General features: G+C 40.1%; 1 protein-coding gene across 9 annotated transcripts in view; it reads left to right on the top strand.

The window, feature by feature from the left end:
- The first annotated feature begins 400 nt into the window (after nt 1–400).
- The window catches only part of ATL2 (atlastin GTPase 2), a 67,918-nt gene continuing 41,609 nt past the window's right edge, over nt 401–26,709 (top strand). For 5 of the 9 annotated variants that reach the window (XM_024998252.2, XM_024998251.2, XM_015473418.3 and 2 more), the window contains exon 1: nt 418–548. Coding sequence is in view for 7 of the 9 variants with exons in the window: in XM_024998251.2 (XP_024854019.1) it covers nt 431–548 (118 nt within the window). In the remaining 2 variants the exon portion in view is untranslated. 9 annotated transcript variants of the gene reach the window in all.

Genomic DNA, 26,709 nt, shown 5'->3' with positions numbered 1-26,709 from the left:
GAAAGGAGTATGAAACATTTGCGTTGCACGAGTCAACGATTATGGAGAAGAAACGTAAAGAGAATTGGGTTACTGAATTGGGAAGGGGGAACTTGGTTCTCCGGAGAGTCCTGCGATTACACAGCGCTCGGGGGGTGTGGTCCTGAGTTTAGGGCGGTGGGAGTGCGAGAAGGTTGCGGTGAGGGCGCCGCCCAATTTCTCCCCGAAGTGGAAGCCTGGGAAAACCGAGGGGCAGGCAAGCAGGCTAGCAGGGAGGAGGCGGAGCGAGGGCGCCGAGGGGCGGGACGAGGGAGGGCGTGGGCAGAAGGAGGAGGAGGCACAGATTGCGGGCGGCGCTAGGACCTGCCGGCTCCCCGCCGGCTCCCGGGAGGTTGATAAAGCGGCGGCGGCGTTTGACGTCAGTGGGGAGTTAATTTTAAATCGGTACAAGATGGCGGAGGGGGACGAGGTAACGCGAAGCCAAGAACCGCACCAAGGGCTGCGGCGCCGGCGGCGGACCAGCGACTCAAACACCGGGGTTAACCACGTCTCGTCCACGACCCTCCTAGGTACGGGCCTGCAGGGTGGAGGCCGCAAGGCCCGCGCAAGGAGAGGGCGCGGGCCGCTCGGGCTCGCGGGCACCGGCCGCAGGCGGCGGGGTCGTCGTCCGCGGCTGGCTCGGCTCTCCTCCCGCCGCCGCGTCTGGCCGCCAGGCCTAGCCCCCTCCGCGCCCCGAGCTCCCGCGGCGCGCGGCCTGAAAAAGGCGGCCCTGGGGCCGCGGCTCCCGCAGCTGTCGGGTGAACGGGCGGCGCGCGCGTCTGCGTCCGACCCGGCCCCCCTGCCCGCCCGCCGCCGCGTGGCTGTCGCGGTGTCCGCCCCGACCTGAGGGGGCGGCCTTGAGCAGGGGCTGCAGACCCAGGGCGAGGGGAGGTCGGCGGCGGCGCGGCTCTGTCCTCGGGAGCTCCGGACTCGCCCGGGCGACCTGTCACCCGCCGCCACTCGCTGCCCTGTGTCTCGCGCGCGGAGAGGGAGGAAGGGTTAACCAGGTCGTGATGGGCCCGGCGGTGGAGGAGGACGCGCAGCGCGCGGGAGGAGCAGACACCTCGCTGCCAGGTCGGGAGGCTCTCCAGACACCCTTCCAGGAGGGAACCGCAGCCCGCAGGCCAGGGCTGCGTCCCGGGGCTTGGGTTCCGGGGCCCCGCAGTTCCCGAACCTATTCCTGCGGGTAGTGCGTGGCTAGGATGCAAGTTCAGATTTAATTGTCAAAACTGGGCTTTTGAGCTGTTTACTAGTTCTGAGACCATAGTGAGGCCCAGTCGGGCTGAAAGTGTCGGTGGTGTGAAGTCACCTGATCCTTCGCTCGCCGGTTTTGCTGAATGTGAGCTCCTACTGTACGGGTAAAGGAGCGCCCCTGCCCCTTGGAAGACGCACTTGCTTTGGCAGCAGAGTGTTGTGTGTCTCTCTTACTCATTACACCCTATTTTTAGGAGTTTAGCATTTGATCTTTCACTGTGGTGTGAATTGAACGCCTGAAATCTTGATTGAGAATTTTGATGGTACTTAAAGGCATAAAGTTTTCCCAAGGCTTATAATCAGTAAAAGCTTGAGCTTAGGCAAGTGTGGCCGTGACATAGATAAGAGTTTATTAAGTATATTAAGTATGAACTGTGTTTTTCAAGTTTCTCTCCACAGTCTGATAAAGGTTTTGTGAGGTAAAATGTAAAACATTTTGATGAAAAACTCCCTTTAATAGAAAAGTTTATGTGAAATATATTTTATCATTTACGTTAGCCCTTGGACGTGTTGAACGTATGTCAGAGGTAAGGACAAACTGGAAGTTTTGTTAAGGTACAGGGAACAGGAAATAAAGTTGATGTTATTATTGCTTGCCAACCAAAGCACTTGACAGAGCTGTTTATGCAGGAAAAAAATGCCACCAGAGAAGAGAGGTATGCCTTAAGTCTATTCTGGTTGGAATTCTCAAGTCATTAGTTGTTCTGGAATGCCGATGGATTGGTTAGTTTAGCTCTTTTGGACCTGGGAATGTGTGTGCACGTGTTTGTTTACTTATACCGTTTTAGATGTAGTTTCAGAGCGTTTTATGTGCTTGCCTTATTAGGAGAAACGTTGCTTTATGACTCACAGTTATGAACCTCGTTTTTAGGCTATGGCATATTGAAAAGAGATGCTATTCTTAAGACTTGATATATCGGGGTCATCATTTATTAAATGCTCTGTCTGCTACTCACAGGTTTTTGTCTTTTGTGTGTGTTTGTGAAGTTAGTCCTTCACTTGAAAGCCATTTCTATCAAATGACTGCCCAAAATAGTCCCTCTTCCTGCTGATTTTCTCTGAATCACCCTTTACTACATTAAAAACTAAGTAAATTGGCTGAGATGTGTGCAAACAGGCTCTGAATGAGCAGGTTAGATTTCGGCTGTAGAAACTCTGTCTCCCTCTGCTTCCTGGATAAAGTTGAAGAGTTGGGGTGAGTCAGGTGCTGCTCTTGTAGTTCAGTCTTAGGAAGATGCTGTGTCTCTTCAGTGTTTATTCTTTTTAGGATTGTAAGACCTTTATAAAAGACCTAGGAACTCTTCCGTTGACTTTGTAGGATGATAAGAATCTGTGGATGTGATTAAATATATTTAGTAAAGTGTTTTGAAATCCTTCAGATTTTTCGTTTGGGGAAGATGGAGGGGCCTTATATTAAAGAGGCACTTATTATAGGGCAAATAAACCACGACTTAAAATGAGATTCAGTCCTTAAATGGAATGCACCTGTTTTCAAATTCACTTTTAGGTTGCCTCTCTGTTTTAACTTTAGGGTAGGGTTTTGGAATACTCACAAGTGAAAGTAAGTTTCTTGAAATTTTTAGACCCGTTTCCAAAATTGTGCCTTTTCCATTTATCCGCTATTAAGCAGCTACTAAGAGTATAGGGTCGTGAAGAGTCGGACACGACTGAGCAACTGAACTGAACTGAAGAGTATACTTGGAGGACTGTCGCCTAGTTTGATGCTGGAGTTCAAGACATATTTAAAATTGTGAGACCTAGTAGTAAGATGCATTTAAAAAATGCATCTTATGCACATTGTTTATGTTGTTTATGCTTAATTGGGAGACCTTTTTGACACACAGTTGTAAGTAAAGCTGTTTGGCAGTCTGTCAAAGGGCCAGAAATGTACGGGGTGGGAATAGAAGTTAGACTTTTTATAACAGTGACTTATAGCTTTACAGAAGGAGTTTTTCTCTAGAGTGGGTGCAGGGAAACAGCTTTTTAAAATTTTTTTTAAAGAAGTGTGATGGTATTGTCTAGCCATTTTGGGGTTGTATTGTTTACTCTTTGGGGCATTATTTAACTTTAGGAAGATAGATGTGAATATAGAATAACCAAACTTGATCCTCCAATTCATTACTGATGTAAGTTTCTTGCTATCCTTTACTCTTCTTTATCACCCATAATACAGAAGACCTATTGAGGGCTTTCTCCATAGCTTTAAAAGTGGATATCCAGAAAAAAAGACCAACCTGAGGATATAGTGTCAGCAGGATAATACTTGATACTTTATAAAGCACTTCAAACATCGTGCTTTGATTTTATTCTTAAAACCTTCCTCTGGAGGAATTAAGTTATTGCCGCTGAAGGGAGTGATTGAGACTGGTCTACAGTCACAGAAGTGACTCAGAGGTGCTCCTCACCAGACTTGGAGGAGGGTAGGGGCCTCTTTTCATTCAGATTGTCATGTATCATAGTCATGACCGGGTAAAATTTTGTTGAATGAAGTCTGAAATCATACTAATGAGATGATGGAGCAGTTAAAAAGTAAAGGTAGGGCAAATCACTTAAGTGGAGTGGGAAATTTTAAAGTAGGAAGGGAAAAGGTGGATATTGTAGAAAGAAGAATTAATAATGTAGATGTTGGGGTTAGTCTTCTGGCCAGTATAAGTAGAATCTAGGGGATTCCCTTTACCAGTTTAGTAAAGTTATTTGTACAACTTGTATTTCTATGATTGGCATCAAAATAAATGGTGACTAATAACTTGGTGAAATGTGTAACTGATGAAAGATTAATTTAGGCTCTCTAATGGTTTTGCCTTTTTATTATATAATACTGATTGTGGGGGCAATGTTTCTTTACCATGTCGCTCAGTCGTGTCCGACTCTCTGCGACCCCATGGACTGTAGCCTACCAGGCTCCTCCGTCCTTGGGATTTTCCAGGCAAGAATACTGGAGTGGGTTGCCATTTCCTTTTCCAGGAAATCTTCCCAACCCAGGGATTGAACCCAGGTCTCCCGCACTGTAGGCAGATGCTTTACCATCTGAGCCACCAGGGAAGTCCAGTGGAAAAAAAATGAGGACTCAAAAGCTGAGTGACTTCATTTAAACTCTGAGCTTGAAACCCCTCACACGCAGTAGTGATAATCATCCCATAAGGGCTGTTGTGGGAAACAAATGAGGTGAGGGTACCAGTGTTTCATAAATTATAAAGCTGTGTGTAAGATACAGTAATGTATAGGTAAGAATATGCCAGTTGGACTACTTGTGCTGTTATATTAATATATGTGTATATTTGCAGTCAGAAAGTTTCTTTTTTTCCCCCTGTAATGTGAAAGTTTAGTGTGGTCAAGAGTGGTGGGTGAATTTTTAACTTTATCTATAAAATGCTGATAATGTGTTCATGATTAGGGTTATTAAATGTGATTAAAGTGCTTAACTCAGTATCAAACATTCTATTTGGTGGTACTTACTATAATGTGTGGTTATTTAAGATGAGACTTTGAACTAAACATTTAATTTTTAAAATAGGTGATTTGAAAAGTCTTTGTTTAGTTTTTATCAGATAAAAATAAACATATTTCTCAGCTACCTTTATTTTAATAAACTTGCATTTTAGAGAATCATTTAATCATGTGGCAGATAATCTTCTGAAGTTTATTTCAGTTTCAGGATTCAATATGAATCATGGCAGTTTTCAAGTAGAAAACATTGGCTTTTCAAACAGTAAAGGTGCGAAATCTAATTAATGTCTGTATGCACAAGAATGCCTGAAACAGTGATTGATTTGAAACCACACTAATCATGAATCCCATAAAAAGCTTTTTTTCCCCCTTTCTGTAGTCGTCATTCATAGAAGAGTCTTGGGTAGTGATAAGAAAGTACGTATTTTAACTCAAGACTTAATTTTGAATTTTGAGTAGTGTAGACTTCCATGGCCTTTGGAATGGAATAACATTTTTTCCTTCCTGAAGGAACTATCTACCCTAGCAAGCTGGTGTCTTTTTTTCTTTTGGATTACTAAGTAGTTAATCTGTGGAGGTACTTTAGAAACTTTAAAGCCTCCTATAACGAAACTCTGTAAAGGGCTGAAATTGGCACCCATTGAGTTGCTCTTTTCCTATTTGAATGACTGCGTTTATGAGCTGGATTAAAAGCTGGATTAAGTTCACTTTTATCAGAATGGTGGGAGGGGGTTTGAATTTTGAATAAGTTGGAGAGAAATTTTGACGAAATTTGAACGAAATTCACCATTGTTCTTAGTTTTTTTGATGTCAGTGGGTGATGCCATCCAACCATCTCATCCTCTGTCACTCCCTTCTCCTGCCCTCTGTCTTTCCCAGCATGAATCTTTTCCAATGAGTTGGCTCTTCCCATCAGGTGCCCAAAGTATTGGAGTTTCAGCTTCAGCATCTGTCCTTCCAATGAATATTCAGGACTGATTTCCTTTAGGATTGACTGGTTTGATCTCCTTGTAGTCCAAGGGACTCTCTCAAGAGTCTTCTCCAGCACCACAGTTTGAAAGCATCAGTTCTCGGCACTCAGCCTTCTTTAATGGCCCAACTCTCTCATCTGTACTTCACTACTGGAAAACCCATAGCTTTGACTGGATGGACCTGTGTTGGCAAAGTGATGCTAGGTTCACTAAGTGATGCTAAGTGATCACTGTCTAGGTTTGTCATAGCTCTTCTTCCAAGGAGCGAGTGCCTTTTAATTTCCTGGCTGCAGTCACTGTCCTCAGTGATTTTGGAGCCCAAGAAAATAAAGTCTGTCACTGTTTCCACATCTGTTCAGTCTTCCTTTTGATTATGGAGTTATTTCTTACTGAATAATGCTGGCCAAACATCTTTCTAGATAAATCTTGACTTACAGGGTAAGGTCTTAAAAGTAGTTTTCAGGGTTCAAATGGCCTGTACAGTTTCAAGATTGAAGACCACATCAGCATATCCATTCAGAAAGGTTATACCCATTTATTCTGTCTCCATTTGTTCACAAATGAGTGTTGTTAATTAAAAATAAATACCAACAAATGGGAAAAATGGGGATCCCACTGTTTGTTTCATTTGCATTTCTTTGATTACAGTTGATATTGAAATTTTAACATGGTAATTGAATGTGAATTTTTGGTAATTGACCTGCTGTCAGTGTTTATCTTATCTTTGTAAAAGTTCTTTTATATACAAGAAATTCTTTTTCCTGTTTGCTTTTTGACTTTGTGGGTTGTTTTTGCGAAATACTATATTTAAAAAAAATACTTAAAATGGTTCGATATGAGTTCTTTCCTTAAATTGGCATCTCTGATGGCATGTCTGAACTTAGTAACTTAGTGCTAGTCTCTTGAATATTTAGGTATGCACACCTGGAGGTTTTTTCCTTCTTTTTTGTTTTGAATTCTTTGTGAGATATTGTTCCCATCTCTTTTTAATACCAAAGTATGGGCATCTGCTTCCCTGATAGCTCAGTTGGTAAAGAATCAGCCTGCAATGCAGGAGACCCTGGTTTGATTCCTGGCTTGGGAAGATCCTGTGGCGAAAGGATGGGCTACCCATTCCAGTATTCTTGGGCTTCCCTTGTGGCTCAGCTGGTTAAGAATCCGCCTGCAATGTGGGAGACCTGGGTTCAGTCTCTGGGTTGGGAAGATCCCCTGGAGAAGGAAAAGGCTACCCACTCAAGTATTCTGGCCTGGAGAATTCCCTGAACTATAATATAATAGTCCATGGGGTTGCAAAGAGTTGGACACAACTGAGCGACTTTCACTCACATAGGCATCTGCTTCAGTGCTTAGTAGGGTGGTAGAAGCATCCAAACTTAGGAGCTGGATTCAGATCACCATCGTTTTTAAGCTTTGGCTTCCTTAACAAAACAAACAAACCCTACTTTAGAAATTTAAGGTTCAAAGATAATATTTTTCAAAGCTCCTGACGTCTATTGAGTGTACAGGGTTACTCCTCAGGGTAAAGGAGAGCCTGAAGGGGCTGCGGCTAGTTTTTTCTTTTGGGGGTAAAGAGGTGGAGTAGGACAGTCAGGTAGAGGGCCATCCTTGGACAAAGAACTAGCTTTTTTCTCCCCTTGATGTTATGTTGCTATATTGACACCTTATAAAAAGGCTTTCTGTTTCTTGTAGTGAATACCTATGTAGAAAAGTGCAAAAGAGATCACTCTTTTCTAAAGCTTTCATGTAGTTGGGAGATCAGATAGACCTTATGCATGTTTGTGAGTAAAGTTTATCATGAAGTTTCTAATTTCAGAAGTAGAAATTAGTGTGTTAATATTGTTAAGGAAGACTTGGGGGAAGTTGGGCTTATCAGTCCTTGAAGTCCTTAGCAGAGTTGTAGGATATACCACTTGTTTGAAGATAGAAAGATAGGCTTATGTTGGGAAGCTTTAAAGTACTTGTTCCTGCTTTCTAAGAATTTTTCTAAAAAGGATGCTTGAAATATTTAAAAGCAATTAGAAGCAACTGAAAGATCAAATTTGTTAGAGCATGTTTAATAAGAAAGGATATGAGTTTTTCTGTAGCCAAGTACAGCAAAGAATTGATTTAAATAACTGAATAACTACTAGAAAAACTTTGAATAGCCCCCCTAGCTGTACCTAAAAACTGTAAAGATGTGTGCTCCATGCCGCTATTTTTGATTATGTGTGTATTTCTCTGCCGCAGGAAATCCTGACACTTACTCTAAAATTGCCAAACTTAGTGAAAGAACAAAGGAGAGGATAGTGAGAACCTTTGACACTCTTATCCTGTTGTTTTTTTTTTTTTTTTTTCAAATTAATCACATTTTATCTAGCTGGAAAGATGGTTATTTGTCCCTTTTGGCTCTACTTCCTTTTTACCCCTGCTTTTAGTAGGATTTTGCCTGCACTGAGCCAGGGTTGGGATTTGAGTATACTCTTTGCTTTCCTTTCTTTAAACTGTTGCTGTAATAAGTCATCTGAGGTTGAGAGTTGAAGCAAAGTGGAACGTAGTGTCTTGTTTACAGAGACTTGACACATACCTGTTTGAGATTTGTCATGAAAAGCCTATTCGAAATTTAAGCTTGAGTGTATTTTTTTTTTAATAACTTCTTTGCTAGCCTGTTACCCCAAATTTCAATAGCTCTTCTATGAGTTTAATATCTTTTATCTTACTGCAGAGTTAGTTGGGAGGCCTTCAGAGTAAATGATTAAACGATTTGCCTAAATTGAGGCAACGCACTCTGGTTTTGTTGGATTCCTGATTGCTTTGTTAAAGTCTTGGGAGTCACTGTAGCAACAGTACATTTGGAAATGGGAATTTAGTGCTTTGTCGCTTTATAAAGGCTTATAGAGAAGAGAATGTCCCTTATAAAAAATATGGAATAATTTGGTATTATTTGTTGCCTACTCTTAAGAACGATGTTGAAACTAGCTAGCTCTTGCATGCATCACTTTTCTATTTTTACTGTCACCTCTTGACTTTGAGCTTTTCACCTTATACTCAGGCTCCTTCGTTTGCCTTATATCTGATTTCCCTGTTTTTAGACTCATTATTATACTTCTTACTCACTCATCACTTTAAGTTTATCTGTGCAGCACAGCTTTGATCCTATCACTCTGCTTCAGAATTTTCCATGGCTCTCCTCAGGATGATGCTTAGCATTTTTAAACTTTTTTATTCTTTTGTTTTAAAAATTTTATTTTGTGGCACTGGGTCTTAGTTGTGGCACATGGGATCTTCCATTTTTGTTACAGCATGCAGGATCTTCAGTTGCTGCATGTGAGACCTAGTTCTGACCAGTGATTGAATCCAGACCCTCTACACTGGAGTGCATCTTAGCCACAGGACTACCAGAGAAGTCCTAGCTTAAATTGTTTAGCTTAATCTGATTCTCATGACTTAGAGAAATGCAGCCTTCTCCAGGGTATCTTCATTGATAACCCTGGTTTAAATAATCCCATATTATCTCTTTCTCGTTATACTGTCACTTTATACTCATTTGTGTCAGAACTTTGAGTAAGGACTGTTAGTAGCAAATTGTACTTCCTCTCAGATCAGATCAGATCAGTCGCTCAGTCGTGTCCGACTCCTTGCGACGCCATGAATCGCAGCACGCCAGGCCTCTCTGTCCATCACCAACTCCTGGAGTTCACTCAGACTCACGTCCATCGAGTCAGTGATGCCATCCAGCCATCCTCTGTCGTCCCCTTCTCCTCCTGCCCCCAATACCTCCCAGCATTAGAGTCTTTTCCAGTGAGTCAACTCTTCGCATGAGGTGCCCGAAGTACTGGAGTTTCAGCTTTAGCATCATTCCTTCCAAAGAAATCCCAGGGCTGATCTCCTTCAGAATGGACTGGTTGGATCTCCTTGCAGTCCAAGGGACTCTCAAGAGACTTCTCCAACACCACAGTTCAAAAGCATCAATTCTTTGGCGCTCGGCCTTCTTCACAGTCCAACTCTCACATCCGTACTTCTCTAGTGTCTAGCAATAGTGCCTTGCTCTCTGATGATTAGTCTGAAGTAGTTAGGTTGAGAGAATCTTCATGACACATCGCTGAGCATCGTTGGAATCAGTGAATATGAAACAGTAAGTTGCATATTTGTTTACATATACATATATATGCATATCTTACCAAAGATGGGAAAGTATAATTTTATTGCATCTTATGTTTTTAAAGTCTTCAATTAAAACCTGCCCTTCTAGAAGTTATGAAGAAAAAATTTTTTCCCTAATGGAGGACTGTATAAATGATTTGCTAACTATAAATGATTAAGTTTTCACAAGGAAATTTTTTGAAAAAATAAAGAGAAAGATAGCTGTATGCTAAGATTTGTTATAAAAATGAGAAATAAACTTCTTTGCTTTTAAACAAACTGTATTTTTGGTAACTTTTTTTTAACTTTATAAAGATCTTGAGCACATAAGAATTGACTTGTGAGTTTGTTCAACAAACATGCTCATTTGGCATAGTTGGAGAATGATGGATCTGACAGTTACAAAGACTGGGTGTACATTGTGATCTGACCACTTCAAAATGTTAGATTTTGTTTACATTAAGCAAACCTCAGTGTCCTCCTTCATACAGATACGAAAACTCTTAGCTGCTTTTGAGGCTTATATAGTTATTAGCATAGAGTAGGCATTCTAAGTGCTTTTCTCTCTTCTAAAGTAACATCTAAAATTATTTCGTAAAGTAAATTATTTCAAGGAATGAGAAAATTCTTAATAATATCCCTTCTCCCAGTACCCAATTCTTTCAGTTCTCTGTTCAAATGCCTCCTTATTGAGGAGCCTTGCCTGACTGTTCTGTAAAATGGCAACCCCTGTTTTCATTTCCCTTGACTGGTTTTATTTTTCTCTATAGCATTGGCTTCCCTGGTGGCTCACATGGTCAAGAATCTGCCTGCAATGTGGGAGACCTGGGTTCTATCCCTGGGTCAGGAAGATCCCCTGGATAAGGGAATGGCAACCCACTCCAGTATTCTTGCCTGGGGGATTCCATGGACAGAGGAGCCTGGTGGGCTACAGTCCTTGGGGTCTCCAAGAGTCAGACACAACTGAGTGATTAACATTTTTCACCTCTCACATTTGGATCTTATGCACTAATTTTAATTCTCTTTCATACTTTATTTATCAGTAGATATTCAGGTTCCAAATTTTTTTTGCAGTTAGAGACAGTCCTCCATTGAAAAGGAACCATGTCTCTTCTGTGCATTTGGGTAAGAATTCCTCTGGCATGTAAATAACTTATCTAAAATTAAATTTAAAAAGTTTCAATACTGTTTACTCAAATTCTCTAAAATAGTGTACCACACAACAAAAAATGTGTCTCCCATCCTTTTTTTTTTTTTTTTTTAAAGGTACAAAAGATGCAGGCCCCTTGGGGTGACTTGGGTGAGATTTTCTGTAAGACTTTCCTTTAGGAACGTCCTTTCCTACTGAGGACTCTTAAGTTGCAGAACCTAAATAGAATTTTTCTGAATTTCTGTCTTGTTGCTTAGAGCCTCCCAAGCCATTATTTATTCTAGCATTTCTTAGCTAGTCAACAAAATTCACTTCATAAACTGCCACCTTTTAAAAAATAATCTAATTTAATTTCAGTTGAAAATTTGTAATCTTAAAGTATATGCATGTATATTTAAATGTATGCTTTAAGAGCTGGTTAATATTTGATGATAAACTTTGAGAGATATATTTTGTGATCTATTTTACATTTTTCCTCTATTTAGATAAATGCATAAAAACATTTTTATTCATTTTTTTTAATAGATTCAGATTTTATTGTTTGCTCAATGTGGGGAATAATCTAAGTCCTCCATATTGAGGAAAGTCAACTTTGTTTTATATAAACTTAAAAGCCAACCAGAGTCAAATCATGTTTGATAAAATGAACAGTTTTAAATTAGAAGTGAGTATATAATGAACAGTTTTAAATCAGAAGCCAGTACTTTGGCCATCTGATGTGAAGAGCCGACTCATTGGAAAAGACCCTGATGCTGGGAAAGACTGAAGGCAGGAGGAGAAGGGGATGACAGCGGATGCAGTGGTTGGATGGCATCACCAACTCGATGGACATGAGTTTGAGCAAGCTCTGGGAGTTGGTGATGGACAGGGAAGCCTAGCATGCTGCAGTCCATGGGGTTGCAGAGTCAAACATGACTGAACAACATTTTTGTCTCCCAGAGAAACCCTGTATATACAATAACTTTTAGTTACCTTGTCTTTTATTAACAATGTTTGGGCATACTAATTTTATCTTTTTTAAATCCTATTTTTAAAGCAGCAGTGGCAATAAGAAAATATCCTTCATTCTTGAAAATATTTTTAGCATAGTCTTGTTGTTAGTTGCTAAGTTGTGTCCATCTCTTTTGCGACCCAATGGACAGGCTCCTCTGCCCATGGCATTTCTCAGGCGAGAATACTGAAGTGGGTTGTTCAGTATTCTTTAAATGGAAACAGCAAAAATTCTATGTCATCACTGCCGGTTACTGTGGAAACAGTAGATTACAAGTGGGAAATAATGTTTGAGTCTTACAGGAAAACATTTTTTTGTTTATCTCATGATTTGAGAGTAATGAAGGAAGGAAATATGAACTACTGTATATGCTCTTTAAAAGTATTTTTAAAGCTTGGTGATTTAGGATGGTCTTGTTGGTCAGATGGGCAAAGCTGATGGGGGAAAGTATCTGATGTATGACATTAGTGGAAGGTCTCCTGGAGTCTTTAAAGTTTTCATTTTTACCATTTGCATCATAGTTCCAGTTTTATAGGAGAGAAATTTAAGTTATTAATAACAGTATTTTATAGGAGCAAATTGTTAAACTCTTTTTTGTGGTACCTGTTTGGCTAATAGCTACTTCTCTTCTTAAAAATGTTTGAAGTCCAAGTTTGTGTCTTTGTCAGTATGCTTATTCTGGGCTGCATCTGTTTGGGCAGGGAAAGGGAAGCCTGCTATTAGACGCTCACCAGGTGATTGATGATGGCTCCAGGCCAATACTTTTCAACCCTCGCTATATATCATATTAACACATTAGAAAAAATTCTATATTTATATTTTGAAAGTAGGGGTGTCTATGTACACTACCTCTTTTCACTTTATACAGCATCCAGAGTAGCTCAGCTAGAGTGGTTAGCAGTCTCTCAGGAAAATGGAGGATTATAGCATAGCTTGAAAACCTGTTTTCCTTTACTGAAAACGTTAGCATCACTGAATGCTACATGAAATAAAATGAATGGTCTTTACCTTCTAAATACCTGTACAATACCGTGATCATCAGTACTCTGTTCTGTTCAGAGGACCGTCAATGTTGGCATCACAACATTATCAAGTTGGGAGTTAGAAATGCAGTTTTAGCCTCCCATCCCAGGTTGCCTGAATCAGAATGTTCAAGAAGAGCCAGGTGATTCATATGCATTTAAAAAGTTTGAGAAACACTAATGTAGAGAAAATAACACTAAATAAAACCACAGTCAGGTCTCTCTCCACACGGTGGTCCAATCATGTGTTTTCCTTGTCTTAAAAATGAGTGAGTTTGGCTGCATAATCTCTAAAGCCCCTGTGAGTGATATATTAGATTTAATTTTAAATATGGAGGCTAATTTTTCAGCATCTGTACTAGAACTTGAATGCCCTAAAATTTCTTGACATTCTGGGGAGTGTATTCATATATTCTCTTTATGCGTAAACACTTGTAAGGAGTTTAAAAATGTCCCCCTCTCCAATTAAGAAAGCTGTTTCTTGAGTTCTTTTAAAAAAATATTCATTGTTTAACCATAAGATCTTGGTGTGATGAGGACTCACAGGAATTGATTCACAAAGGAGTGAATTTGTCACTATTGGAGATACTCAGAATTACCTTTTTTGTTTTAATCTTTCATGGCACCATCCTGCCCCTCCTGGTCACTAAAGTGCTGTGAAAGTAGCAGAAACATTGAGAAGTACAGTTTGAGAGACCTTTTCTCACTTCTAATAGCTCTGGTCTATATTTCTATCTTTTGTACTTAGATCTACTTCATTTCCTAATAAAGACTATTAGCCTCACCACATAAAAAGCTTACTATTATGGGAAATTTCAGATATGTACAGAAGAGAACAACGTTAGAAACCTGTGTATAAACATCTCCAAGATTAAACGATGATCAATATAATGGCCACTTTCTTTTATCTATTTTCCATACCCAGCCTCCCTACCAGATTACTCTGAAGCAAATAACAGATTATATGAATGTTCTGTGTCTTTAAAAGAGTAAAGCTTTTTAAAGAAACAGCCTTGGTACTATTACCATGCTAGAAAAATAATTCTTTAATACCACATATCCAGAGTTCATATTTCCCTGATTGCTTCAGGTTTGTAGTAGTTGATTTGCTTGAACAAGGCCCCCTCGCTGCCTTTGGTTGATACGGCTCTTAAGTCTCCTTCTCTTTTTTCCCGCCTTTATTTTTTCAATTGTTTGTCCAGGTTTGCTTGTCCAGTGAAATTTCCTATATTCTTGTTTTCTGACTCCATCTCTGTGGTGGTAGTGAATGTGTCTCTTTTCTTTCCCATAGTTAGATCTAGAGGCTTGATCAGTTTGATGTTTTAAAAAATTTTCCTCAAACATATGTCTTTGGTGGTATCTTTTGGTTTCTGATACATCACAGTTCAGTTCAGTTCAGTCACTTTGTGTCCAACTCTTTGCGTCCAACTCTTTGCAACCTCAAGGATTGCAGCATGCCAGGCCTCCCTGTCCATCACCAATTCCTGGAGTTTACTCAAACTCATGTCCATTGAGTCAGTGATGCCATCCAACCATCTCATCCTCTGTCGTCCCCTTCTCCTCCCACCTTCAATCTTTCCCAGCATCAGGGTCTTTTCCAGTGAGTCGGTTCTTCACAGCAGGTGGCCAAAGTACTGAAGCTTCAGCTTCAGCATCAGTCCTTCCAATGAGTATTTAGGACTGATTTTCTTTAGGATTGATTGGTTGGATCTCCTTGCAGTCCAAGGGACTCTCTCAAGAGTCTTCTCCAACACCACAGTTCAAAAGCATCAATTCTTTAGCGCTCAGCTTGCTTCATAGTCCAACTCTCACATCCATACATGACTACTGAAAAAACTATAATTTTGACTAGACTGACTTTATAACTTTGACTGACTAGACTTTTGTTGGCAAAGTAATGTCTTTGCTTTTTAATATGCTGTCTAGGTTGGTCATAACTTTACTTCCAAGGAGTAAGCGTCTTTTAATTTCATGGCTGCAGTCACCATCTGCAGTGATTTTGGAGTCCCCCCAAAATAAAGCCTATTACTGTTTCCATTGTTTCCCCATCTGTTTGCCATGAAGTGATGGGACCGGATGCCATGATCTTAGTTTTCTGAATGTTGAGTTTTAAGCCAACTTTCTCACTCTCCTCTTTCACTTTCATCAAGAGGCTCTTTAGTTCTTCTCTGCTTTCTGCCATAAGGGTGATGTCATCTGCATATCCTGGCAGTCTTGAATCTAGCTTGTGCTTCATCCAACCCGGTGTTTCGCATGATGTCCATGAAACTTTTGATTGTCTCTTTGTAATGTTGCTGCTGCTGCTAAGTCGCTTTAGTGTTTCGACTCTGTGCCACCCTGTAGATGGCAGCCCACCAGGCTCCACAGTCCCTGGGATTCTCCAGGCAAAAACACTGGAGTGGGTTGCCATTTCCTCCTCCAATGCATGAAAGAGAAAAGTGAAAGTGAAGCCGCTCAATTGTGTCCGACTCTTCACGACCCCATGGTCTGTAGCCCACCAGGCTCCTCCGTCCATGGGATTTTCCAGACAAGAGTACTCGAGTGGGGTGCCATTGTCTTCTCCGCTTTGGATGTTAAGGGTGGGTTAATCTATCCGTTGTAATCTATCCCCTTTGCTTTTCACTCAGTTATCTTAGTAGTCTTGACTCAGTAGTCTTAGTAGTCTTCGTGCATTGTTGCCTTTTGAAGTCCTCATTTCTAGGGAATGAAGACTACCTGGATTTTCTTCAAGACCTTACTACTTAATTGTTTCCTGGATAAACAGTCTTAAGTCAGATCATTAGTTCCTGTAAGTGTGTTTTATTTTCAGTTGAGTTTTGTTTTAGAGAATCTTTCTATATCGTGCTTGATCTTGAAAATAAATGAAAAGAAAATTGGACAAAAATTTTTCAGGCATTGATTAAGAATATAAACTAGACACGTAACATATAAATAAATAAATGAATGTATTATTACTTAGTAATGATCATATGGCTTCCCTGATGGCTCAGTGGTAAAGAATCCACCTGCCAGTACTGGAGACTTAACGTCCCATTCCTGGGTTGGGAAGATCCCCTGGAGAAGGAAATAACAACCTAAGTCCAGTATTCTTGCCTGGAAAATCCCATGGACAGAGGAGCCTGGTGGGCTGCAGTCCATGGAGTCGCAAAAGAGTCAGACAGGACTTAGCAACTAAACAATAATAATGATTATATATTTATTGCTACTACAACCTTTTAAGGAATATTTTTTCTTAAACTAGGGTTGCTGAATTATTAGATGGACCAGGGGTCGAACCCGTGTCTTCTGCAGTGGAAGCATGGAGTCCTAACCACCAGACTGCCAGGGAATTCCCTATAACCAGCCTCTTCTTAAGAGCAAGATAAAGTGCAAGTCAGGAGTCCTTCATTCCTTGGTAGAATTTGCTTTAGCAAGTTAAGTCTGCATTATTCCAAAGATCTTATAATTATTTCCAAAATTAATGTTAAAATTGTTTCATATTTTTCTTGGTGATTCTTTAAAACTTTGAATAGCAGATGTCTTCAGTGATTACTTGCTTTTTCCACTTTGAAAGTGCTTTGTAGCTGAACTATTTTGAGTGGTGACTACATTGACCTACAGATCTCTGCAGCCTTCAGTTATATTTTCTTGTCTTTCACAACTGTATTTTGTTGAACATGATAGTTTGAACCTGAAAGATAACTCATACTCTTTCATATCTCACTTCTGTAGATTTAAATGCCATCCTTTATTTCTAGAGTGACAATTTTTTTATTTAAGACTTTTTTTGGGTGATCTACTATTTTTATTTTTTTTTGAGATCATAGTTAAAGCAAAAAAGTTCCAGAGTTTGAAGAAAATATACAAAAAGCAGAGAGCAGAGTATGTATTTATGTTGAGCACTGACTCCCGATTTTTTTTGCTGGGTTATTAACCTCAGCTCATTAGCCGATGATCCTTAATTTTGAGTTGTTCACAGTGTTTATAGTTATAGATTTGAATTTTGACCCTGATTGTGGTAATATTAATTGTAATAAAGGTCATGGAAGCAGAGTAGGGTTATTGAAAATAGAACCATTTCTTTCTGAGGCTTTGTCTGTATGTCTGTAAGAGAGGCAGCAATGGGACTTTAACTAGTTCTGTTGTGTGTTTACAGCCAGTTCCAGCTTTTTAACCCCATTCAGTTGAGAGAACCACAATTATTCTAATGGGAAAAACACAGTTTGCTTTATAATGTTAAATTGAAACGAAACATTCTTGACTGAGCATTCTGTAAGAAGTAAATCACTGATATATTATGCAAGCAACTGTACATCAACTAAATCTTGTAGTTTTCAGCGTTAAATTATGTGTTGTATACAAGGTACCCCTCTGTGCTCTAAAATATGCAAGCAGCACATGATTGTTTTTGAATTTAAAAAACTGTCTGCAAAATATACTGTTTAAGCATTTAATAATTTGCTACTGTTGAATTAAGGGGCTTCCCTGGTAGCTCAGTGGTAAAGAATCCGCCTGCCAAGCAGGAGACGTGGGTTCAAGCCCTGGGTCTTGAAGATCCCTTGGAGAAGGAAATGACAATCCAGTCTGTATTCTTGCCTGGGAAATCTTATGGACAGAGGAGCCTGGTGGGCTACAGTTTGCGGGGTCGCAAAAGTCAGACACAACTTAGCGACTAAACATAGAGTTAAAGTAACTTCTGGGTTACAGTTTATGACTATGTGTTTTCTTAAAGCTGCCTAGATTATGAATAGACAGTTCATACAAGAGGAAACAAATATGCATAGAAAAATGATCAGTCTCAGTCAAGGATATGCGTATTAAAGCAAAATGGATACTGTGACTAAAGAAATGAGTTTTAAATTTTCATTTTAGTTTATGTTTTAAAAACAATTTTGTCAGTATAGGTTTACATATGAATGGAAAGTGATTTTTTGGTATTTGATTCAGTTATTGGAAAACTTATGTTGGGAACACTTTGTGTATGTGAATCTTATTGAGTTGTAAATTTTATGAAATCTGAGTGATCATGTATTTTTAATAAGCATTTAATGTCTGAGTTGAAAGGTGCTATAAGTGTAAAATACACAGTGAATTTCAAAGACAGTGTGAAAGAGAAATGTATATGCCTTAATTTTAAAACATTGATTTTGAGTCAAAATGAGAATATTGACTATTTGTCATAATTTTTAAAAATCTTCTACATACTTTATAAACCCCACATTGCAGTCTATATTTTTGTTCTATATGATCAATTACCTTTTAAGGACATTACTTGGGGGAAACAACCAGTTTTTTATTTTTGTATCCATTTATTTGCTACTTTGGATACTATAGGAAGGAGTGAGGAGGCTTTCCATCTGGTATCATTTCTTTTCAGCTTGAAGAATGAAGAACATCATTTAGCATCTCATGTAAAGCATATCTTCTGGTGACAAATTTGTGTAGCTTTTTTGCTCATTGTCTATATACTGGTTTCATTTTTCAATAATAGTTTCTGAATATAGAAGTCTCAATTGGCATTCTTTTTTTAATTTAAAGATATTATTTTTTTGTCTTCTGGCTTCCATTGCTTCTGATGAAAAGTAGTCATTTGAATTATTCCCTTTACTGTCTGGTGGCTTAGATGCTAAAGAATCCTGCAGAAGACCTGGGTTCCATCCCTGGGTTGGAAAGATCCCCCGGAGAAGGGAATGACTGCCCACTCCAGTATTCTGGCCTGGAGATTTCCATGGATTGTATAGGCCATTGGGTCTCGAAGAGTTGGACACAGCTCAGTGACTTTCACTTTCTTCACCACATCATTTCTTTAAAAATTTTCCCTTTATCTTTGGTTTTTAGCAGTCTGACTGATGTGGTTTTCTTTTTGTGTTTACCCTATTTGAGGTTTGCTTTTTGGATCTTTAAGTCTCTGACACCAAATTTAGTAACATTTGACTCAGTTCAGTTCAGTCACTCAATCATGTATGACTCTTTGCGACCCCATGGACTGCAGCATGCCAGTCTTCCCTGTCCACCAACTCCCCAAGCTTGCTCAAACTCATGTCCATCCAGTCGGTGATGCCATCTGAACATCTCATCCTTTGTCGTCCCATTCTCCTCCTGCCTTCAATCTTTCCTAGCATCAGGATCTTTTCTAATGAGTCAGTTCTTTCTCATCAGTGGCCAGAGTCTGTCCAGTGAATATTTCATTTTAATACTGTACTTTTCAGCTCTAGAATATTCATTTGTTTTCTATTCATCTATTTATTGGCTGAAACTCCCTAACTGTTCACTTGTTAAGAGCTTATTGAACATATTTGTAATGTCTTCTTTAACGCTTTTGTTGAACATCTGGGCCACTGCAGGATTGTTTTTCTGCAGCTGCTTTTTTTTTTTCTTTACTGTGGGCCACATTTTCTTCTCTGCATTTCTGATGATTTCTGATCATGTTCTTTAATTGTACATTAGCATTCTGGAGATTCTGGATTCTGTTGTCTGATTTGTGTTGTGGCTCAAAGTTCAGTTACGAATTGCTCTTGACCTTTTATAGGCTTGACTTTGTTATCTTTTTAGTATGACTCTGTAGAAAGCTTAGAGGAAATCCTCCTAACTTGGGGATACTAAATCTCTGAAGTGTCTCCTCTCTTTTCAGGTCTTAGTGTTAGGCTTTGTTTGGGTGAATCTTCAGTAGATCTTAAAATAGATAAGCATGGGCTTTGAATCTAAGGTATGGCATTCCTGGTGTTTTAGCTTTCTGCCTGAGGTGTTCTGCCCACAGTGGCTGGGCCAAAATGTCACAGCGTCCCAGTACAGTTTGACTTCTGGTATCTCTGTTGCTCTTGCAACCCTGTGGTTGCTGCTTTTTGCTGAGCCTTGTGTAGTGTGTTCTCCTGTGCCTGGGAAGCTTATCACCCTTGGCCAGGGACTTCTGGGCTCTGCCTCTGCGTTGGTGGTGTTTAGTCTCAGTCGTGTCTGGCTCTTTGCGACCCCATGGACTGCAGCATGGTGGGCTTCTCTGTCCTTCGCCATCTCCTGGTTTGCTCTGACTCATGTCCATTGAGTTGGTGATGCCATCCAACCATCTTGTTCTCTGTCAGCTCCTTCTCCTCCTGCCTTCTGCCTTTCCCTGCATCAGGGTCTTTCCTAATGGCTCTTCACATCAGGTGGCCAAAGTATCGGAGCTTCAGCTTCAGCATCCGTCCTTCCAATGAATACTTCTGCATAGTTCCTTTTTCTCTGTCCTGCCTCACAGCTTCCCATCCCACTGCCTTTAGTAGTCCTGAACTCAGATCTTTGCTTGTGCTTTGGTTCCCCACTCTAGTTTAGGAAATTGTTCCTAGGCAGAGAGTGGCCGTGGATGGATGTATGTGTGCGTGCGCAGAGTGGCTGTGGATGGGGGGGCGGGGGGTGTGATCTTTTCCCAAGGATTCTTCTCTCTGTTGTACAGTGCTTGAAAAAAGATGCCTTGTATATTTAGTTTAGTTTTATAGTTTGTGGCAGAGGGCCAGTCTGGTAGCAGTTATTCTAATGACTGAAAGAAGAAGCCTCAAATGTTTCTGTCTCCCACTGCAACTCCCAAGTGAGCCTGTGTTTTTAAAAACAAAGCAAAACAGAATTGGGGAAGATTTGTACTACTTTGTGATCTGCCTTTTTCCTGGTGATTTTATACCAGTCTTAAAGATATCTTTAATTTCTTAAATGTGTATATGTGTTTTAAAACTGCATAATATGTCAATATGTAGTTAAAATATTAGGCCAGTTTCCAGTTTTGAGACATTCAGCATTAATTTTCCCTACCATAAATAACACTGATAAACCAACTTGTATATCTTTGTTAGTATCTTTGTTTATTTTCTTGTAATAAATATCTAGAAATAGATTTACCATGATATAACCTCTTTAAAGCTTTTAAAATATGTGCTGAAATAAACTTTTGAGCACTTATATACTATTTTTATTTTGTTACAGAGTGTGGATGTTGGACAATAAATACCAGACACCAAAATATCACTTTGCTTTTGTTGAATAGCTAATTTTTGTAAATAGACTAAATGCACTGAGTCCAGGCCACTTTCCACAAAAATTTGTTTTAAGTTTTTATTTGGAATGTGAGTAATAAAATATACTTTCATTGCTTCTGAAAAGTGAAATACTTTTTACTTGGTTCTCTTTCTACAAGTTTAGTTTTGGGTTGATGTAACCTAATGCTAGTAGCATTTTATTGTAATGTAGATTTACAGCACCTTTTATTGTATAGCTTCTAATTAAGCTTGAAGTTTTCAAATGTACTTAGGTCAGTCCTGAAGTGTCACTTTTCCTGTTGGAATATGTACTGAATGTATGAGTTTGGCAAATATAAGATAAAGTATGATTCAACGGCCAAAAAAAAAAGCAAAATGATAGGTGTCTTTTTTTTTTAATAATTGACTTTTACGTTTTAGAGCAGTTTAAAACGGTTCACAGCAAAATAGAGCACAAAGAATGCTGGGCCCCCCACTTCCTCACACACCTGCAGCCCTATCAATATCCCACACCAGAGTGGTATATTTGTTATAGTCAGCAAACTTTCATTGACACATTATTATCATCCAAAGTCCAGAGTTTACGGTAGGTTTCAACTTTTTTGGGAGTTGTATATTCTGTGGGTTTTGGCAAATGTATAATGACATATCTGTAACATTAGTTTCATAGCCCTAAAATTCCTCTGTGCTCCACCTACTCATCTCTGTTTTCCCCAACCCTTGGTAAATACTGACTTTTGTTTTTAAACAAAGGTAGTGTCTTTTTTTTTTTTTTTGTAGGCCTTGTAGCAAATAGGTTAAGTATTTGTAGCAAATAGGTTAAGTATATTAGGAAAGCTATATTGGCGGGCTGAAACCTACTTTCCCAGCAATCTCTTAGTACTGAAAAGTGGAAATTGAAATCAGTATTCTCCACATAGAATTTAACTTCAGTTTAAAAACTTCCCTGGTGGCTCAGATGGTAAAGCGTCTGTCTACAATGCGGGAGACCAGGGTTCGATCCCTGGGTTGGGAAGATCCCTTGGAGAAGGAAATGGCAATCCACTCCCGTACTATTGCCTGGAAAATCCCACGGACAGAGGAGCCTGGTAGGCTACAGTCCATGGGGTCGCAAAGAGTCAGACACGACTGAGCAACTTCATGTTACACGTTACGTTACGTAAAATCTTAAGTAATGCTAAATTTAAAAAGACTTCCGCTTGTAGGTGATCACTATTCATATTTACAGGTAGTCTAAATAAATTTGCATATAATTCTTAATTTTTTTTCCAGTGGCCTAAATCAGTATTTGTGAATGAAATACTTTGCCTATATGTAGTCCAGACTTGGTCTAGCAAGTATGGTGGGAGTGAAGTTAGCTGAGCCATGGGACTGTGCTCCAGAATATCTTTGCAGCATTGGTGACACCTCCTTTTATTATCTGTTGACTAGAAATAGTGACAAATACGCTGCCTGTGTATCTGTAGTATCTATCTTTATCCATGATATTAAAGGAAAACAGGCTACTGTAGCCAACTAATTTAGGTGAAATTTCAAGATAACAAAGATTTCCTGCCAGATGGTTATTTTTTGTTTTTATTTTTAAGAAACCAACTAAGACTTTCTTTACATTAAAGATAAGACTACTTGTTGGTTTTAACAAAATCAGCAATCTCCATATTTGGTCATTGTGATATTTTAGCACTTACTGGTTTTGAGTTCTTTTAATTGTGCACGTGAGTACGTGGTCAGTTGTGTTTGGCTCTTTGTGGTCCCATGTATGTATGTAGCCCACCAGGCTCCTCTGTCCATGGAATTTTCCAGGCAAGAGTACTGGAGTGGGTTGCCATTTCTTACTCCAGGGTCTTTTTAATTAAAATGTGTTGTTAGATCTTTGTACTTTTATTTGTGATTTTTGTGATAAATATACTACTCTTGAGTTGCTAGAAGTATTTCCCCAAACTAATTATATGATTGTTAAATTTCCTTATAAAATGGGTGGGAAGGGGCATGTGTAAAACTCCTGAGTAAAATATGTACATTTCATTCCTTCAAGAAATATTTATTAAACACTTGCTAGGTGCCAAGCGGTTTTCTAAATGCTAAGAGCAAGAGTAGTCAACAGGGTGATTAGGATCCTTCTTTTGGTGGCCTGCACCTTCTATGCAGGAGGGGGAGCGATGATGTACACATGTAAATGAATGAAAAAAGGTCATTTTTAAATACTGAAAAAGGCTCTGGGGGAGAAAAACCCTGTTCTGTTAAAGTGATGGGTAGGATCTGTAATTTAGACAGAGTGATTAAGGAAAGCCACATGGAGGAGATAACATTTGCAGTGACACCTAAATGATGGAGAAGCAAGCCACTTGAATTTCCAGGGACAGAGCTTTCCAGATGGGGAAGAATACAAGACAAAGATTTTAAGGTAGGGAACAGGTTTGGCCTATTCAAGGAACAGCAGGAGGGCTGGATTGCCCAGAACTGTGGAGGCTGTGATCAGGAACTTAGATTTTTTCCCCCTCTATTTTCTGGTTACAGTGGGAAACTAGCTGAGGGTGTTCCGCAAGGGTTGCTAATCTAGGGGGCATATAATAAATGAGCACTGACATACATATGCAAATGACGGGTGCATAGAATGTGGGGGCTTGTGGGGGGACTGGAAACCTTGGGAGAAGACATTCATGAGGCAGTGACGTTTAAACTGAGGCGTAAGGAATTAATTAGGGGAACAGCATGGGAAAGAGCATTCCACACAGAGGAATAGCAAGGTGAAATATGAGTCTAGAAAGAGCTTAGTGGCATAAGGCTCTGAAAAAGGCTAGCTTGTCTATTTGTAGTTTACGGAGGGGAAAATAGCACCAAATGGGGCAGGAGAGATTTGGCAGTGAGTACAGGGTTCTTTGACAAAGGTCCGTCTAGTCAAAAGCTATGGTTTTTCCAGTAATCATGTATGGATGTGAGAATTGGACCATAAAGAAAGCTTAGCGCCAAAGAATTGATGCTTTTGAACTGTGGTGTTGGAAAAAACACTTAGAGTCCCTTGGACTGCAAGGAGATCCAACCAGTCCATCCTAAAGGAAATCAGTCCTGAATATTCATTGGAAGGACTGATGCTGAAGCTGAAGCTCCAATACTTTGGCCACCTGATGCAAAGAACTGACTCAATGGAAAAGATCGTGATGCTGGGAAACACTGAAGGTAGGAGAAGGGGCAGACAGAGGATGAGATGGTTAGATGGCATCACCGACTTGTTGGACATGAGTTTGAGCAAGCTCCAGGAGTTGGTGGATAGGGAAGCCTGGCATGCTGCATTCTTTGGGGTAGCAAAGAGTCGTTCATGACTGAGCGACTGAATTGAATTGAACAGGATTTTATGAGGCACGTGTACGATTTTAGCTGTTAATCCTCTGTAACAGTGATTTTAATGAGAGTAACTTAATCACTAGTGCATTTAATATTATTAGTAGTTGCTACTCTGTGAGGATTAGATTGGAGAAGGGGGCGAGAATGGAGACCAGTTTGGTTCCACTTTAAGTGAGCTAGGATGGTGTTTTTGCTTTCACTTTTGTCTCAAGTTTAAAGGATTTATTAAACAAAATAAGCCACTCATTATATATAAATAAATAATACAAATATTTATTAGAGAATCATCTAGCTAACATTCAGTTCAGTTCAGTTGCTCAGTCGTGTCCAACTCTTTGCAACCCCATGAATCACAGCACTCCAGGCCTCCCTGTCCATCACCAACACCCGGAGTTCACTCAAACTCACGTCCATCGAGTCGGTGATGCCATCCAGCCATCTCATCCTCTGTCATCTCCTCCTCCTGCCCCCAATCCCTCCTAGCATCAGAGTCTTTTCCAATGAGTCAGCTCTTCGCATGAGGTGGCCAAAGTACTGGAGTTTCAGCTTTAGCATCAGTCCTTCCAATGAACACCCAGGACTGATCTCCTTTAGGATGGACTGGTTGGATCTCCTTGCAGTCCAAGGGACTCTCAAAAGTCTTCTCCAACACCACAGTTCAAAAGCATCAATTCTTCGGCGCTCAGCTTTCTTCACAGTCCAACTCTCACATCCATACGTGACCACTGGAAAAACCATAGCCTTGACTAGATGGACCTTTGTTGGCAAAGTAATATCTCTGCTTTTCAATATGCTATCTAGGTTGCTAACATTAAAAGAATATACTAACATTAAAAGAATATACTAACATTAAAAGAAAAGAGAAATAGAGCAGAAGATACATTACCTAATTGGTTTTAACCAACATCCAGACTTAAACAACTCTAGAAAGTCTCGTGATGCAGCACATCTGGAGTCCCAATTGGGAAAAGGTCCCAGGGGTCCACTCTGTGGGTGAGATGTCAAAGATTGCAGTTTGGGGTTCCCATTTATAATCCCAGGATGCACACTGATATCATAATCAATCTGTGACCAAATTGCAAGCCTCAGTTCAGTTCAGTCGCTCAGTTGTGTCCGACTCTTTGCGACCCCATGAATCGCAGCACGCCAGACCTCCCTGTCCATCACCAGCTCCCGGAGTTCACTCAGTCCATCGAGTCGGTGATGCCATCCAGCCATCTCATCCTCTGTCATCCCCTTTTCCTCCTGCCCTCAATCCCTCCCAGCATCAGAGTCTTTTCCAATTGCAAGCCTAGTTTCCTGTTAATGCTGTTTGTTTTGTCTTGTAAAACTTGGAATGTTGTTAAGCCTGAGGCTTGGTTGGCCAGGCCCACTTCAGGGGCTCAGCCATCTCAAAATTTTTCCCCCCTTTTGTCTGCAACTCTTGCACTCACAGCAGGCAGTCACTCTAGGTCACTCACAGACCAAGCAGTGTCCCGGCAGTTTGGAAGCCAGGTCAGAGGCCTACTTTGCTTTGTCTCTGAAGCCTAAACAAGACTATTTATTTAATTTCCCTGACAGATGGTGGTGATGAGAATACGGATGGTATCAGTAGAGATTTTGAGTGAAGACAGATTTAGGACCTTGGTTAGATTTAGGGGTATGGAAAAGGAGAAATGTATCATGGACAGGCCTCAGGTGTGTACCTGCAAATGGGTAGATGGTGATGTTACATAGCGACACTGGTCAATTAAAGGTCACTGCAGAGATTTAGCATTCTAAGGTTGCAAATAAAAGCTTCTCCTATGGGATTGATTATTTTAAAATTACAGTGCAGTGTGTGCTCAGTCACGTCTGACTCTGCGTCCCTGTGGACTGTAGCCTATCAGGCTCCTCTGTCCATGGGAGTTTTCCAGGCAAGAATACTGGAGTGAGTTGGCATTTCCTTTCTCCAGGGGATCTTCCGGACTAAAGGATCCAACTTTCATCTCTTGTGTCTCCTTCACTGGCAGGCGGATTCTTTACCCCTGAGCCATTTACTGTCACCTTATGACAAGCACATATAATGCTTACTATGTATTAAGCATATTTCAACTCATTGAATCCTGATGACTTAATGGGGTCGGTGCTGTGACTATCCCCATGTTACAGATGAGAAGACAGGCACAGAGAAGTTAAAAGACATATATCTAGACAGTTTTGCTTCCTGCTTCATTCTTAACTACTAATTAGGCTTAGACGGTTTTAATCACACAGTTTGCATACTGTGTGGTAATTATGTAGACTCACCTAATGATACATTAAATTGGCACTTAACTGTGTTAGACTTTTCCTGGGAAGTTTACTTTTTTTGTGCATTCAGATAGCATACCTGGCTATATCTTTATAGCATTGGAACAAGCAGTGGTAATATCCTCTTTAATTAAATATTGCTTTC

Source organism: Bos taurus, chromosome 11, assembly GCF_002263795.3.
Source record: "Bos taurus isolate L1 Dominette 01449 registration number 42190680 breed Hereford chromosome 11, ARS-UCD2.0, whole genome shotgun sequence".
NCBI classification, from domain to species: domain Eukaryota; kingdom Metazoa; phylum Chordata; class Mammalia; order Artiodactyla; family Bovidae; genus Bos; species Bos taurus.
This window is presented reverse-complemented; position numbering and strand designations above follow the sequence as displayed.